Source organism: Scyliorhinus torazame, chromosome 10, assembly GCF_047496885.1.
Source record: "Scyliorhinus torazame isolate Kashiwa2021f chromosome 10, sScyTor2.1, whole genome shotgun sequence".
Classification (NCBI taxonomy): domain Eukaryota; kingdom Metazoa; phylum Chordata; class Chondrichthyes; order Carcharhiniformes; family Scyliorhinidae; genus Scyliorhinus; species Scyliorhinus torazame.
Genome location: NC_092716.1, coordinates 79,352,074 through 79,369,583, shown reverse-complemented (window position 1 = coordinate 79,369,583; position 17,510 = coordinate 79,352,074). Strand labels below are relative to the sequence as shown.

General features: G+C 47.2%; 1 protein-coding gene across 3 annotated transcripts in view; it reads left to right on the top strand.

Moving 5' to 3' along the window:
• The window catches only part of dpep2 (dipeptidase 2), a 96,413-nt gene that overhangs the window by 8,496 nt on the left and 70,407 nt on the right, over positions 1 to 17,510 (top strand). For all 3 annotated transcript variants that reach the window (XM_072518280.1, XM_072518281.1, XM_072518279.1), the window contains exons 4-5: positions 4,808 to 4,937; positions 5,044 to 5,188. In XM_072518280.1, coding sequence (XP_072374381.1) covers positions 4,808 to 4,937; positions 5,044 to 5,188 — 275 coding nt within the window. The remainder of the gene's footprint in view (positions 1 to 4,807; positions 4,938 to 5,043; positions 5,189 to 17,510) is intronic.

The window sequence follows — 17,510 nt, the reverse complement described above, 5'->3', positions numbered from 1 at the left end:
AGTTTAAAAGTAGAAAGCCAGTTTGAGACAGCAGCTTGAGAAGTACTGGTTTGGTGTGATCTGCTTGAAGGGAGAAAGCCAGGTTTGAGAAAGCAGCTTGGGTGTATCTGTATGTTTCCAGAGAGTTTGCAGGAAGAAAGCAAGGAGCTGGAGCTGAAGTCAACCAAGCATATATATCTCTGCCATTCTACAGAAAATATATATATCCTTTAACCTGCTGTGATACTGTTTAAAGGTGTTAAGTCTCTTGGAAGTTTGAAGGAACATTTTAAGGAATTATTTACTGTTGCAATATTTTCTGAGTTATCTTTGAAGTAAGGGGTGTTAAGAGATCCAATGTTTATTTAAGATGTTAAGTTGAGTTCATGGAATAAACAGTGTTGTGTGTTTAAAAACCCACGTGTCTATAATTGTAATCCCACACCTAGGGAAAAAGCCGTGTGCTAGGAAAAGCAACAAATCCATGAAAGGGAGAGGTTGGTTGAACTCCATGATACATTTGGGGGTTCTGAAAACACTTCGCCCATAACAACAATAATCCCTTTAAATGTTTGCTGAATTATACAATTGCAGACCAAATATACTCCCTTACACTGTGTAAAATTATTTTAATTAGGACCTTTAAAGCAGAAAGCAAAAGAAGATCTCTTCAGTCTAGCCTGGATTCAAACTGTAATCTCAGAAGTAAAAGGGCAGCATAAAAATGACTATCATCCTTGTACCCCTAAATTCAAGTTCCCAAATTAATACATTTTATTCTGCCATCAACTCAAATCACAGTGTCTAATGCAACCTGTTTGAATGTTAATATCTTTTGAGATGCCAGAAATTAAAAATAATAAAGAACATTTTACATTCTCAAATCAATTATATAAAAAGTGCCTTATTGTGAAATGATTCTCAGTAAATGCACTATTGGGGTAATCAGGTTATTCATGTAACATAAGTTCGATTTAAAAAAATAAATATGGCCCGGATCCTGCGAGCTTCCGCAACAATCGCCGGATTGCCACTGTGATCAAACATTCCCCGACACTGCTGCACACCTCTGGAGTTTTCCGAGCCCAGCTTCCATAGAAATGTCAAACAGGGAACTCCGTCAGAGTGGAGCAGAGTCAGGGAAAGACGGATACACTCCCTTTTTACTGCACTAGCCGCCATATGGTAAGTTAAAAAGTTCAGTGTGAATGTTAGTGGATAGATGAGTGAATGGGTGAGTGGATGAATGGGTAGGTGGGTGAGTTAGGTCAGTGGGTAGGGGGTAGGTGGTTGGTCAGTGTGGTGGTGAGTTGGGACAGTGGATAGAGGGTAGGTGGGTAAGTGGACAGAGGGTCAATGGATAAATGGATAGAGGGTAGGTGGGTAAGTGGAGAGAGGGTAGGTGGATAAATGGATAGAGGGCAGGTGGGTAAGTGGAGAGAGAGTAGGTGGGTAACTGGATAGAGGATAGGTGGATAAACGGATAGAGGGTAGGTGGGTAAATGGAGAGAGGGTAGGTGGGTAAGTGGAGAGAGGGTAGATGGGTAAATGGATAGAGGGTAGGTGGGTAAGTGGCTAGACGGTAGGCGGGTAAGTGAGTAGAGGTTAGGGGGTAAGTGGGTAGGGGGTAGGTGAGTTGGGGTAGGTGAGTAAGTGGGTAGAGGATAAGTGGATTGGTGGGTAAGTGGGCAGAAGTTAGGTGGGTAAGTGGGTATGGGGTAGATAGGTAAGTGGGTAGAGGGTAGGTGGGTAGAGGTTACCTGGCTCAGTGGATAGAGGGTAAGTGGCTAAGTGGGTAGGTGGGTAAGTGGGTAGAGGGTAGGTGGGCGAGTGGGTATAGATAGGTGTGTCAGTGCATAGGAGGAAGGTGGGTAAGTGCATAGGGGGTAGGTGGGTAAGTTGGTAGGGGTAAGTGGGTATTGGGTAGGTGGGTAGGTAGGTAAGTGTGTAAAGGCGTAGGTGGGTAAGGGTAAGTGGGTAAGTAGGTAGAGGGTAGGTAGGTATAATTAACCATTCGGCTAATTACAAAAATTTCAATTTGAAATGCTAATTCGAAAGTTAAAAGTGGGGATTTCAAGAACCAATTTTGCTAATTAGTCAGGAAAGATAGAGAGCGGGAGCGAGAGAGACTAAGAGGTGCTGAGTGCTCCCTGGCCCAAGATTTTAGGGAAATCACTATCAATGAGGTAATCGGAGGTTGATTTACACTTCTACCTGGATTGATCACCCAACTGACATTGTAAAAGCCTGTCAGGTATTTGATATGTATACCTTTCACATTCTAAAAATAAACTTATTTTAACATTCATTATCTGTTCTGCTTTTGCCTTAATTTGTTAAAATTTTGTCAGAACCAAAATGTATTTTTCAGTTATAGAGGAGAAAGTCAGATAAGATAACATCTTTTGTAAAGCAAAAGGTGCAGAGGATACCGGAAGTCTGCAGAAGGATTTGGATAGGTTAGGTGAATGGGCTAGGTTCTGGCAGATGGAATTCAATGTTGCCAAGTGTGAGGCTATCCATTTTGGGAGGAATAACAGCAGAATGGATTATTATTTAAACGGTAAGATGTTAAAACATGCTGCTGTGCAGAGGGACCTGGGTGTGCTGGTGCACGAGTCGCAAAAAGTTGGTGTGCAGGTGCAACAGGTGATTAAAAAGGCTAATCGAGTTTTGTCTTTCATTGCTAGAGGGATGGAGTTCAAGACTAGGGAGGTTATGCTGCAATTGTATAAGGTGTTGGTGAGGCCACATCTGGAGTATTGTGTTCAGTTTTGGTCTCCTTACCTGAGAAAGGACATATTGGCACTGGAGGGAGTGCAGAGGAGATTCACTAGGTTGATCCCAGAGTTGAGGGGATTAGATTATGACGAGAGGGTGAGTAGACTGGGACTGTACTCATTGGAGTTTAGAAGGATGCGGGGGGGGGATCTTATTGAAACATATAAAATTATGAAGGGAATAGATAGGATAGATGCGGGCAGGTTGTTTCCACTGTTGTTGGAGATGGTCATTCCCTGGCACTTGTGTCACGTAAATGCTACGTTTCAGCCTGGATATTGTCCAAATCTTGTTGCATTCAGACATGGACTACTTCTGTGTCTGAGGAGTTGCAAATGGTGCTAAATATTGTGCAATCATCAGCAAACATCCCCACTTCTGAGCTTATGATGGAAAGAAGGTCACTGTTGACGCAACTGAAGATGATTAGTCTTTGAACATTACCCTGAGGAACTACTGCAGTGATGTCCTGAGATTGAGATCATCAACCACCAACACCACAACCATCTTCCTGTTTTAGGTTGGCTCCAATCAGCAGAGTTTCCCCTTGATTCTCATTGATTCCAGTATTGCTGGGGTTCCTTGATGCCACACTAAGTGCCATATCTTTCCATTAGCCTTGCCCTTGTCACATCCTGCCTCCAGAAGCTCACATTCCTCCAGATTTGGAGTGGATCTGTCAGTCCGTGTTGACTTCCTACTCACCGACCACACTGCCCCAGTATTCCCTTTCCTCCGTGAGGTCCTTCCAAGAAGCCCGTGACTCAGTATCAGAAGGCATTCTCAGGAATGATGTTTTTCATGCTCGAGCATTGTTGATAGCACAATTGCTTCACAGCTCCAGGATCCCAGGTTTGATTCCGGCATTGGGTCACTGTCTGTGCGGAGTCTGCACATCCTCCCCGTGTGTGCGTGGGTTTCCTCCGGGTGCTCCGGTTTCCTCCCACAGTCCAAAGATGTGCAGGTTAGGTGGATTGGCCATGCTAAAATTGCCCTTAGTGTCCAAAATTGCCCTTAAGTGTTGGGTGGGGTTACTGGGTTATGGGGATAGGGTGGAGGTGTGAACCTTGGGTAGGGTGCTCTTTCCAAGAGCCGGTGCAGACTCGATGGGCCGAATGGCCTCCTTCTGCACTGTAAATTCTATGATAAATTCTATGACAGTCCCGTCCTTCCCCCCCCCCCCCCCCCCATCACCGCTCTGGCACCCCCCCTCCAAGCTGAGTCATCCCCCAATCTCCCTCACAGTCCATCCCCATCGACTTGGCTCCCAGTACGCTGTTGTTTTCCCCCCACTGCTCCCCCATCTCAGGTTAGGATTAGTCTTCCACCCCGGTACCCTGGAGTTAACACCTGAGTACCTTTCCAGAGTTACCCGTGTCTCTTTCCAGTTACCCTGGTTGCCCTTGTCTCAATGGCTGCTTTACCCCGAGTCAGAGCATGTACCCCCAAGCCAAAGGATGCTCACCCCCGAGTTAGTCCTGGTACCCCCAACTCAGAGTCAGTGCCCCTGAATCAACCCCCTTAATACAGAGTTGCTCCACGAACTCTGCACTCACCTCGGAGTTCTCCTTGGGGGTGTGATCGGCAAGTACATGCATTTTGAAGCCAGTTGTGATTCTTGCTGTTCTGACATCAAGCCACGGTAGATGAATATATTGACGGGAGGGGGGTATGATTCCAGCGTATGGACCCGATAGTGAGATGCAAATGTATTATAATAATGCTCCCAATGTTGAATGGTGGGAAACATGGCCCACCACTGACAGGGGGAGGGGCAATCATGACAAGTTTTCACACCGGCATAAAATGTAACCGGCCTTCTTGCGGTATTTTCCGCTCCCCTAACCATTCCCACCTGACGTTAATGGGAGCGGAAAATCCCAGCCAATGGCTTTGGTCTTCCAATATTCAACTATTTGTTCAGAGTGCCTGCTCTACACATAAATCACTTGAGGATATTGTTCCTCCTTATCTTTCACTGAGGCTTATTATTTTTAATCGTCAAATGCATGCAATAAATACAACCGGATTTTATTGTTCATTACAGTTGTGGTCTGCATATGTACTGTGCTCATCCCAATACAAAGATGCTGTTCGCTTGACCATGGAACAAATAGATGTCATCAAACGCATGTGCAGGAAGTATGAAGAATTTAACTTGGTTACAACTTCAGAAGGTACTAGTTGTGAATGTCTCAATAAAGCTTATCTGGAAATTGAACATTTCTGAATTTATTCATCCGATAAAAAATATTAATTTCAATTTGTTGATTTTAAATCTAGGCATTAGAAATACTACTGACAAAATAGCTTGTTTAATCACTATTGAGGGAGGACAGTCAATTGACAGCAGTTTGGCAGCCTTGAGGATGTTTTATGATCTTGGAGTACGCTCTATGTCTTTGACTCACACCTGCCATACACCATGGTAATAAACTTTGTTTAATATCTTTTGTGTTGAGAAAGAGGGATGATTCTTTTGTGCTCAAAATTGTGAATATCATTGGTACAATTCGGAGATTTTCCAATCTTGGGACCCATTGTCAACATTGAGCACTCCCTAGTTATATGTGATGAATGACAGATTCAGAGTTATGCTCCTTCAACACATATAACAACATATGTTAACTTCAAACTCACAAAGTCAACCAGACCATGGGGTTTACCGACCACCCTCCCGTCTGTTTTTCGGTGGTGGAGGCAGCCCGCCGGCGGGATCTACTGACTCCGCCGTTGTCAACGGGGTCCCTGGCAACAGCATCCCTCATCACTGGGAAACCCGTCCGCCGGTGTGAACAGCTGGTAAATCCCACCCATTGATTAATTTCCTCTATTCTTCCTCCCTGACCAATACCAGTGGAAAACCTCTCCGACAGATTTTATTACTGGCAATGCACATAATGATATGAAGGCTGCAGGAGACCTGGGTCGGAATTCTCCGGCTTTTGTGATTCACGTTTCCCACCGGCAGCGCATCCCCACCCAGCGGGTTTCTCGGCGGCATGGGGTGGCTTCAATAGGAAATCCCCCTTGACAAGTGCCGGGTAGATATTCAGTTGTGTATATATGTTTCTGTTATACTTTCCATTTTAAACACTCAGTGACAGAATGCGAGTAAAAACTGACCGACTGAGAACAGGATTCTAGATTTCTTTGATGGGAGATGTGCCTATAATTTTTTAAAAATTAAACCCTATGATGGAAATATTGGTCAATAGCTTGTTTATTTCTGTGAAGGAAATTCAAAAAAGTAATTTATGAAGCAATTATTCTCCAAATAAATTCCATTCAGTCCGACCAGAGCAACACCAGTCACCCATATTTCGTAAAGAGATGAAAATGGTTCCCGGCAGCAGTTCTAGATCCACTGATAGTGGCGGGTCAAGATGGGGCACAGTGGTATTATAACTGGACTAGTAATCCAGTAGACCTAGGGTAATGCCCTTGGGTCTCGGGTTCGAATCCCACCACAGCAGATGGCAAAATTTGAATTCAATTAAAAAATGTGTAGAATTTAAGTCTAATGATGACCAAAAAACCATGGTCAAATGTCGTTAAAACCCATCCGGTTCACTTGTCCCTTAAGAAAGGAAATTGGCTAACCTTACCTTGGTCTGGCCTACATGTGACTCCAAATCCACAGCAGTGGTGGACTCTTAACATGCCCTCTGAAATGGTCTAGCAAACCACTCAGTTCAAAGGCAATTAGGGATGGCCAATAAATGCTGGCCCAGCCAGCGACACCCACATCTCCTGAACAATTTTTTTTTTAATTCAGAGACAGGTTTAGCAGCAGCACTTCATGCACAACCAGGATGAAAAACCTGTGACATCTGATGAGGTGTTATGCATTTCAAGCGTAGTGTCTAAAACTGCAACAAATCGGCAGCCATGCCAATTTAAAATCATTTACAGGATGTGGGTGTCGCTGGTTCCGCCAGCATTTTATTGCCCATCCCTAGTTGATACTATTTCCTTTTTTGATTAATAATGACATTTTGGTAGGAATAACAGCAAAAGAGATTATTATTTAAATGATAAAATATTAAAACATGCTGCTGTGCAGAGAACCTGGGTGTGCTAGTGCATGAGTCGCAAAAAGTTGGTTTACAGGTGCAACAGGTGATTAAGAAGGCAAATGGAATGTTGTCCTTCATTGCAAGAGGGATGGAGTTTAAGACTAGGGAGGTTATGCTGCAATTGTATAAGGTGTTAGTGAGGCCACACCTGGAGTATTGTGATCAGTTTTGGTCTCCTTACTTGAGGAAGGACGTACTGGCACTGGAGGGTGTGCAGAGGAGATTCACTAGGTTAATCCCAGAGCTGAAGGGGTTGGATTACGAGGAGAGGTTGAGTAGACTGGGACTGTACTCGTTGGAATTTAGAAGGATGAGGGGAGATATTATAGAAACATATAAAATTATGAAGGGAATAGATAGGATAGATGCGGGCAGGTTGTTTCCACTGGCGGGTGAAAGCAGAACTAGGGGGCATAGACTCAAAATAAGTGTAAGTAGATTTAGGACTGAGTTTAGGAGGAACTTCTTCACCCAAAGGGTTGTGAATCTATGGAATTCCTTGCCCAGTGAAGCAGTAGAGGCTCCTTCATTAAATGTTTTTAAGATAAAGATAGTTTTTTGAAGAATAAAGGGATTAAGGGTTATGGTGTTCGGGCCGGAAAGTGGAACTGAGTCCAAGTGGAGCTGAGTCCACAATAGATCAGCCATGATCTCATTGAATGGTGGAGCAGGCTCGAGGGGCCAGATGGCCTACTCCTGCTCCTAGTTCTTATGTTCTGCTGTTGGAAACATTGCTGATTTAGTGAAGGACATAAAGAGCTCAGATGACGATCACCTGCATAATAGTGATTGACCAAAATAATGACCTAAATTCTGTAAAGTTGCTCCATGTTTGTTCCAGGTGCAGGACAACTGCGCAGTTTCTTCCATCTTATTAATTCCTATTTTATGAGACTTAAAAATAATCATATCAATATTATCCGCATATTCCCTTCCTGCAGTCCCTTCCCCACACACCAAATTATTGCCTTCACATATTGCTCATTGGGTTACCATAGGTTACGTTTATAGGATATATTTAATATATCCTATATATTAATATTACATCTCATGTACAGCAACAAAACAGGTCTTTCAGCCCAATAGGTTTATGAAAATAGTGTTCCAGATGACATGTCAGTCTTCCAATCCCGCTGGAACGTGTTGCTATTTTCAAGGTGAGGGTAGTGGGTGGATTATAATAATAATCTTTATTAGTGTCACAAGTAGGCTTACATTAACACTGCAATGAAGTTACTGTAAAAATCCCATAGTCACCACACTACGGTGCCTGTTCGGGTCCACTGAGGGAGAATTCAGAATGACCAATTCACTTAACAAGCACGTCTTTCGGGACTTGTGGGAGGAAACCAGAGGAAACCTACACAGACAAGGAGAGAACATGCAGACTCCGCACAGACAGTGACCCAAGCCAGGAATTGAACTCGGGTCCCTGCCACTGTGAAGCAACAGTGCGAACCACTGTGCTACCGTGCTGCCGCTATACCCACTCACCTCTGCTTCAGTTGTTGATGATTGGCAGTGGAATGTTGACCAGAACATCCTATTGTCTGATGGTATGAGGGAAACCTATTGCGTTGTCTGTAAAAGGGTGTATCCACCTCCGTTCTCAAATTTTACAACAGAATTATACTGAGAAAAATAAATTAAAAAATTAGAGGTGTAAATTCAGAAAAGAAAAATATCCTGAAATATAAAATTAAGGAAATCACAGCTGCCAAATCATGCGTTTGTGTAACAACTTTCAAACATAGAAAATATTAATTTTATTTCTCATCTGAAAAATATTTGTTTGAATTCTGGTCCAGTAGTGGAACGGGTATGTTCGTCGAAAACTTAAAATCAGTAATTATTTTAAATTTAGAATTTTTTTTTTTTTTTTTTTAAATTGTATTATTGATGGTTCAAGCATTCATAGCGTTATTGATCTGTGAATACTTGAAAAAAAACGAGGGTGCAATTAAAGAGGGAGTGGATCACTTCGGCAGAGATATATTTACAGTTCATTGGCACCGAAGGGTACCAGATGACGGAATATTTACTCCATCGTGGTTTGTCAAGACAAAGTTCAAGAAAATTAATCTGCAAATCTTGCATCTAGTCATATAGTCCTCAGGAGGTTATTGAATGGATTGCCAAGCTAAACATCCTGTTATAAGATTCCCCTTCAGGTCATCTGAAAATCGCAATAGTACGGCTTGTTTGGGGTAAAATGCAAATTAAACACATCTAACAAGCGGAAGCACCAAATCCAAACCAAAAGTCCAAACTGACTAAAGGCAATGCATAGCAAACATGTTCAGTGGTTTTGTGGATGTGATAAAATTGGTCAATGACACTGTGGTGATTATTTTTATGTCTGGACTTCTAATAAGTGTTTGGTCTGGAAAATTCACAGTTTCAATGCAATGAGCCCTGAACCTCCAATTTAAATTGAATCTATAAGCACGGAAATAACATTGATGCTGGATCCTACACTTCTACATCCCAAAGCTTTCCGTTGAAAGGACTTTGTAGAGACAGAGCTCAAAAAGAACAAACTCGCAAATACAGCCCTATTCACGCCCTCAAGAACCCCCCCAAATGCATCACAGCCAATTAATTACACTTGTTCTGTAGTTCTATTCTGGTGTATTATTCTGGTGAAACCTGGCTGTAATAGACTTCTGTTTCAAAATAATGGGTGTGATTTAGCGGCCTCGCTGCGCCCTATTTGGGGCCGGGATGAGGCCGCTGAATCCTGCGAGATTTGCGATGCTCGAAACGCTTCACGAGATTTAATAAAACTCGCTAGGTGTCACAATCTGGATCACGCCCTCACTGGGCGTGATCCAATTCAGCATATTTAAATGAATCATTAGGCTCATTTAAATATACGTTTGTGGAATTCTCCTGACGCCCGGGTACTATTGGCCACACCTGGGAGACCTCGCCAGGGCACCATTTAGTGTTGGTTTCCACAACTGTGGACCAATCGTAATGGCACCCTGCATTAGAGACTCCCGGGTGTTCAGGGATCGAGCAGGCTGGCACTCTGGCACTTCCTCTGGCACCCAGACATCTGGGCACTTACAGGCTGGCAAGGGCACTGTTAGGGTACCAGGCTGGTGATGCTAGGGTGCCAGAGGAAGTGGCACTGCCCGGTATTGAGCCCAGGTGGAGGGGGTTGAGGGGGTGTTCGTGGGGCCTCCCCAAGTTTGGGGTGGTCGGGTTGCCAAAAAGGGGGAGGGTGTTGAAACAGGGGGAAAAGATCAGAGCAGCCAGACAAAATGGCACCCCGATCTGCGAGGAGCATTTCCTGTTGGGCTTGCCAACAGGAAATGACTCAAGTGCGGCCTTGGCAGAGAGAAACTTCCGAGGCCCAATAAAATGGCAACGTGTTATTGAATAGCGGGTTGATTCTCAGTGGCTGCAATGCCCAAAACCGGACATAGATATTTTTTCATTGAATCGAGCCCAATATTTGTATTGTTGGGTGTCTACATTCTCATAAATGCTTTAAAAAATATATATTCTGCTGAAACAGAGGGTCTATGTTCTGACTTACAGTTGTGTGGTAAGTAACAGGCTAGATGTTTTGGTTACTTTGCGTTGTTTTAATGTTGGTCATACATAAAGATCAATGTTTTATCTCAGCAAGTTATTTAATCAGTTATGGGGCCAGCGTAGCTAAGTGAAATGGCATTGAAAATTCTGCACTTTGAAATCATGAATTACACAAAAGGATATTGGATTCTCCGGTCGCCGACACCGAAATCGCGTTCGGCGATTGGCCGGAGAATCCCCGTTGCGCCGAAATCGGGGGCGGAGCCGCTTTTGCGATGCACTGCCCCTCGAAAACGGTGTACTCAAAGAGTACGGCACACGGCGTCAGGACGGCCTCAGGACATCACCTGATGCCCTCCCCGTGCTCAGCCCATGATGGGCCGAGTTCCCGATGGCTTGGAACACTTATCCTTTTTTTCTCGTGAACCCAGCGTGGCAGCACTGAGTCCAGCGCCGCCACAGTCGGGGGGGGGGGGTGGAGCTGTTCCACGGGCAGGGGGGGATTTGGCAGGGGCTGGGGGGGGGGACTAGTGGGGGTGGTCCAGGGGTGGCGAGCGGGGTTACTGGGGGACAGTATGTGGCAGGTTGGGTCCGCGTGCGGCCGACGCCATGTTGCATGGCGCAGCCACTGCAGACCGCCGCCATGCACTTGCGCGGCCACAGACCCGGCAATTCTCCGTCCGTATCTGCAGGTAGAGCCGGGGGCTTTATGCTGCGTGGCTGCTAGCCCCCCTCCCACCACCACCGGACGGTGGAGCGGTCTTTTGCACCGTTTTTTCTGGCGTAAAATGCCACTGTTCCCATGCCAACGTCAGCACTTAGTCATCAAATCAGAGAATCCAGCCCATGTTACTTTCCAGAATAATACAAGAACCTCGCCATCTCCCTGCTGGAGTAATTTACCCAGTCCCACTCCCCGATACAAAACATTGGGTTGCATTACATGAAATCTGTGGTTTGTGGTGTGTGTTTTTCGACTCCAGCTGATCATTACACACCAAATAAGAAAAATCAATGGATAGAAAACATGCAGTGAATGATCACTGAGAGTGCAGATTAGCAGCCTGTATCCCTTTCACTAATGTTAGGATTGATTAGCAGTCATTAGTTTGAAAATAAAGGAAATGATGGAACAAAGAAGTCACATCGTTGAATAAATAGATAGACATATTGGATCAAAGAATTATGATGAAGGAAAATGTAAGGAATTGCAAAAAAATGTCAGTTAAATGCATGCAGTCAACAAAAACAAGAAACAAAGGGTGTGGTATAACCAAAATGTTTCTCAGTGTGGTAGCAGGTGGGAACTGCTGTCGGCTTCCAACGCTTTGCCCACCGAGGCCGTCACCGCTATCGAACGTAAATTGGTCCACTTAACGAGGCCCCATGGGATTCACGCCGCAGATCATGCTTTGCCGGCAGATTCGCCCGGGATCACGCTGGCCAGCCCCCTGCTAACAAGTGACAGCAGCACTTAAACTGCTGCCCCACAGCCACCCTACTCCACTCATAACCATGGCACCAAGGAGACCAGCACCCTGATTTGGAGAAGGCGATCGGGGCAGACTGCTGGACCTGGTGGATGTCCCAGGGATGTCCTGTCCCCCCGAGGGTCCAGGAGGGTCAGCTTCCAGACAGCCACCGCCTGCTGATAGGAAGTGGCAGCGGCTGTCAGCTCGGAGTGAGTGTGACCAGGAAAACCGGCATCCAATGCTGCAGGAAGGTCAATGACCTTCAGCGGGCCTCTCGGGTGAGTTTGCAAAGGGCACCCATCCCCCCCTCCCCACCCACCTGCATACCCTTGCCCCATTCCCCCCCCCCCTCGACATATCACCCATCTCCGCAAGCTCTGCAGGGCACCACTCGAGCGGTCGAGGCATCGAAACCGCATTTCATGGGGTCCGATGTACCGCTCGATGGCAGCCGGATGGCCGCATAGGTCTCATTATATTGGGTCTCCGCAGCGGTCTCTGGCCTCCATACGGTCGTCATTAGCCAGGTCCTCAGCGGGTAAGCTTTTTCCCCCAAGAGCCAACTGGTCATCCTGGGATGGTCGCACACGAGCTGGATGTTCAGGGAGTGGAACCTCATCCTGTTGAGGTAGGGCACTCCCCGAGGGCCTGGTGAGCGCAATGCGAAATGCATGCCACCTATTACCCCCTGGGCCTGGGGCATCCCGGCGATGATGGAGAACTCTGCTGCCCAGGCATCTTGTTGGGCTTGGTCCAGGTTGAAGTTCTCTGCCCGGGCAAACAGGGTATCCGTGACTTCACGGATACACCTGTGGGCTGCAGCTTGTGAGATGCCGCACAAGTCCCCATTCGAGCCCTGGAATGAACCCGAAACATACAGGTTCATAGCTGTGGTGACCTTGGTGTCCTCCTCCACATGGTGTCAAGTCCGCGAATACATGGCACAGGTGCTGCACTGTGTACTTGTTGAGGCGGAGCCTCCTGCATCACACACTGTTCGTCACCTGTTCGAAAGACCAGCGACGTCTGTACACTTTGGGCCGTCATCGGCTTCCCTCTCTGGTCCCTCCCAGGCCTGTTGGGCGGGACCCTGCACATGGGCCACCGCCTCAGCCAAGGCAGCTGCCACCCTCTCCACCGGTGTCTGGCCGTCTGGCCTGCCATTAGCACCACAAGGGCAAGTTCGGCGGGGTCCAAGATATCATCCATCCCATGTAATATCTGTAAGGAATTGGGAGAGGGTGAGGGACTCACAACCAGCTGTGACTCCCACCTCGGGACCCTCCAGTTCCCCATGGCTTTCCCCCCCACTTTGGCACGCCCAGCCCTCCGCACCCCCAGCTGCAGCAGGGTCCGCTGCTCACCAGATCCCAGCCCTTGTACCCCAGACACCCGCACGTAATATTAGCTGGACAGGGCGCTGGTCCCCTCTCCTGTGCACACACTCACCCTCTGGGCATGTACTGTCCCCGGTGCTGGGGCCCAGACGCTGGGAGGTCAGATGCTGCCCGCTGTGTCCATGGTGTAGCCTCCCACAGCGTTCAAGCACATCGTCCAGGCTTCACAGTCTCTTTGGGGTGCTAGGCAATAACCCTCACATGGCACGTCTACCCACGCGAGTCCACTTGGGAGGTAAGTGCTCACTTAACTATGATTGCCAATTCCAATTGGCAATAATCTCCAGCTACGTGGCCAGTGTCCTCCGCAGTCAGTGGAGGTTATGGGTAGTTGGTGGGGCAGACGGGCAGGGGCTGGGGTTTCTCCCAGAATGGGAGCACACGGTCCAGGGGTCAGCATGGTCGATCCGCAGGGGCATCAATCCCCCCCCCCCCCCCCGATGGCGGTCCACTCCAACTGAGGCTCAGCCCCCTGGGAGCTCCCCACGCCTACCGAGCACTGGGACAGCAGTACCAGTGTCCCCGGGCTCTGTGCCTGTGAACAAAGATGGCTGCTCACCTCCTTGTATCCCTGCAGCAACCCTTCTGCCATCTTCCTGTTTATGAAGAGGAGTACTAACCGGCACCCGCGTGACGACTGGGCTGGGGAGGCGGCCCATGTAGTGAATGTATCGATAATGACCAGAACATATTTGAAACCATGTCTGCAGGGGGGTGGGAGGGAGGGAACCAATGTAATCGATTTGAAGATTTGTCCAGGGGCCCTCTACAGGTCGGGTGTGTCTTGATTGTCCCTTCTTTGCATAACGATCGGGATTGTTTTGCGCACAAATGAGGCAATTCTCTACATAATGTGTGACATCGCTTTTCAATTCAGGCCACCAAGACAGAGGTTTTAAATGGGCAATGGTAGTGTCTATTCCCTGATGTCCGTGTCCGTCATGGAACTGGTATATTAACTGGTTTCTGTCCTGGGTGGGGACCACATAAATTCCGTCCTTTAAAACTATGCTGTCCTGTATAGTGAGTGTGTCCTTCCATTTGTCATAAGGGGCTGGGTAGGTTCCATTTAAAACCTGTTTAAGGGACTCGCCTGCCTTCTGTGCTTGGGCTAAATCCTCAATATTGGTTTGGGATACCTGGAGTGTATGCATCTGCTCGCCTTCGGGTGGTTGCCAGAAGTGACCATTGTGGGCTCCAGCTTTAGCTAAGGCGCCTTGAGATTACCGGGTGGGGAGGTGCGGTGGTGACTTTTTACTTTAATGAGGCCATATGTGCAGCCGGCAGCGTGTTTAAGGATGTGTTTCAGTACAGGGGCGGACACAAAACCACGAGCTTCCCAAAGAGGGGGGAATTCTGTCAAACTGTTGCAAACATACAGGCTGTCTGAGTGTATGTCCGCAGGCATTGGGAATAGTCCAGGTGGTCAATTACATAGGCTATGGCTGCGAGCTCTGCTGCTTGGGCTCCTCATGCTTGAGCCATCCACATAGATTTTAAATGTGTCCCCTGAGGTTTGGGAACCGTTTATCGCGACCTGCGTGTGCCTGTAGTGACTTGGGAATAAAGGGTCCTGTGTGGTGTTTGGCTGTAATGATCTGGCATTCATGTGGGGTCCCTGCATATTGCAAATTGTCCGCTAAAAATGTGTGGGTCTTGGTGCGTTTCACGGAGATGTCCCTTCCTTGTAATAATAGTGTCCAGCGAGCTGCTCTTACCTGGCTGACTGAACCGTCCTTTAATCTGCCGTCTAACAAAAGCTGAGTGGGGATGTGCTCGGTGAGAATAGTGACTGGGTTGAGGCCTGTAATATATGTGAAATACTGAACTGCCCAAAAGACTGCAGGCAGGTGTCGTTCACAGGTGGAAAATCCCTGTTCTACGGGGTCTAAAACTCTGGAAGCATAGGCAACTGGTCCTAATCGGTCATGTCGTTCCTGTAGGAGTACTGCTGACAGTTTGGTCGGTGGTTGCTACTTCTATGGCATATGGCAAGTCAGGGTCGGGAACTTGTAAAGCAGGGGCTGTTCCAAAAGAGCGCTTTAAATCATCGATGGCGTCTGTGTGCGGTGGGAGCCAATTCCAGGGGGTGTTCTTTTTCAAGAGCTCGGAGAGTGGGGCGGCTTTGGTGGCAAACCCATTTATGTGGTTCCAACAGTAACCTACTAAACCTAGGAATGGACGGAGTGCGGTTACATTACGGGGCAGGGGCAATTTAACAATAGAGTCTATTCATTTCTGTTCAATCTCTCTGTTGCTGTGGGTGATAATTGTCCCTAAATAGAGTGGTTTCTCCCTCAGTATTTGAGCCTTTTTGGGTTTACTTTACATCCGATGGACTGGAGCAGGGCTAGCAATTCGGCTAACAGAGCCACGTGCCGCTTCCTTGGTGTCAGTTTGCAGGAGCAGGTCGTCTACATATTGAACTCGGCATTCGGGGCGGGAGAATTTAGAGACCAGCAGCTAGCTATCTGTGGAAAATGGAGGGGGAGTTATGGAATCCTTGAGGGAGACACGTCCATGTGTACTGCTGACCTTGAAACATGAACGCAAATTTATATTGGCAAGCTCGGTCTAGAGGAATGGACCAGAAACCATTGCTAATGTCCAGCACGGTGAAATATCTCGCTTGCACTCCCTGTTTAAGCATGGTCGCGGGACCCGTGGCAACGGTGGGGCTGTTAACGGGGTAACTTTATTTTATTCACGGTAGTCAATCGTGAGTCGTCATGAGCCGTCTGGTTTCTTTTCTGGCCAAATTGGGGCATTATTAGTGGAAGATATGGGTCGAATTACTCCTTGTTTCATTAGGCTGCTGATGACCTTTGAAATCTCGCTCTCAGCCTACTGGGGAAAACCGTATTGCCTCTGGGGTTTGGGATCGGGACCTGAAATCATAACTGTGCCTGTAATCTGCCCACAGCCATGCTTGTGCTGTGCGAAAGCATCTCTGTGTTTGGTTAGCACCTCACTAATGGTCACGTCAGTGCTAATTGCTAAGGGATTAAACCAATAGTCCCCTATTGAGCAGATCCTGTGTGCATAATCTCCTACTGAGAGCGTTGCGGGGGCCATTGTTGTCTTAGACATCTGCCATACACATCTATTTACGGGGTCAAAGTAAAGGCTATTGGAGTTCATGAAATCCATACCAAGAATGTGTTCTGTGGTTGGGGGTACCTCGACTAAAACAACAGGATGCTTAGTGGCTCTGGTTCCAAGATGGACAGGTAGTCCTGCATGTGCCCAGTGAATCTCACTTAGTGTGATGGTGCCTGTAATTGACCAGGTGGTTTCTAGGAACAGGGTTGAGGAATTTAGCGTGGTCTGGGAGCCTCCTGTGTCCCAGAAAAAATAGACGGAATATCCCCAGGCTTTGCCTGTGACTACTGGCCTTCCGACATTATCCCAGCGCGTGTCACAGACCCAAGTTGGAGATTCCGGACACCGTCAATCAAGGGAGTTGTATGCAAGGTTATCTGAGCGGGCGTTTATGGTATGCATGGGGTGCGAGTTGCCTTCGAGCTGGCTTGGCTGGCGATCATGATCTGGCCTATTGTTTCTGGGCGGGGGGGTTGGGTTGTTCCTGTGGTCTCTGGTATCGACGATTGGGTGGGGGGTTTTGTCTGCAATCGCAGGCGAAGTGTTCCGTTTGTCCACAAGTATAACATGATCCTTGTGGCTCGTGGGGTGAACCTTGTGCTCTGGGATACTGTTCTCTGGGGTACTGTTCCTCTCTCCTGCCTTCATTTATCCATACGGGTTCATAACCAGGTCTGCCTGGGTGCATAGTGCTTTCTAATCCATTCTGATCTATCTGGTCCTGTAGTGACTGTTCCCATGCCCTAGGGAGATGCCTGAATACCCATGCCTCATTATGTGAATGATCTGCCGGGTCATAGTTTGCACAAGCCTTTTTACCTGCTTCTGTTGCATGTGAAACTAGGGTTCGGGACCATTTAGTGGTTTCTTCATCATTTAGGTTAGCGCGGTTTAATTCGCCAAAAAACGCTTTGAAATGGATCCAGAGGCGACCGGCAAAGGGCGCCGGGTGCTCTGCTTTCTTTTGCCTACATTTGTTTCGACCTTCTACTGGGTCCCCTTTATTATACCCGATAGCAGCTCATATAGAGTCCTTCATTTCATCTAGGGTTCCCCCTCCTGCATTTTGGGGTTCAGGTAACGCTGATCTTACTGACTGGCTAAGGCTCATTACTATTAATTTCACTTCCTCCCTCTCATCTAAACCATACATA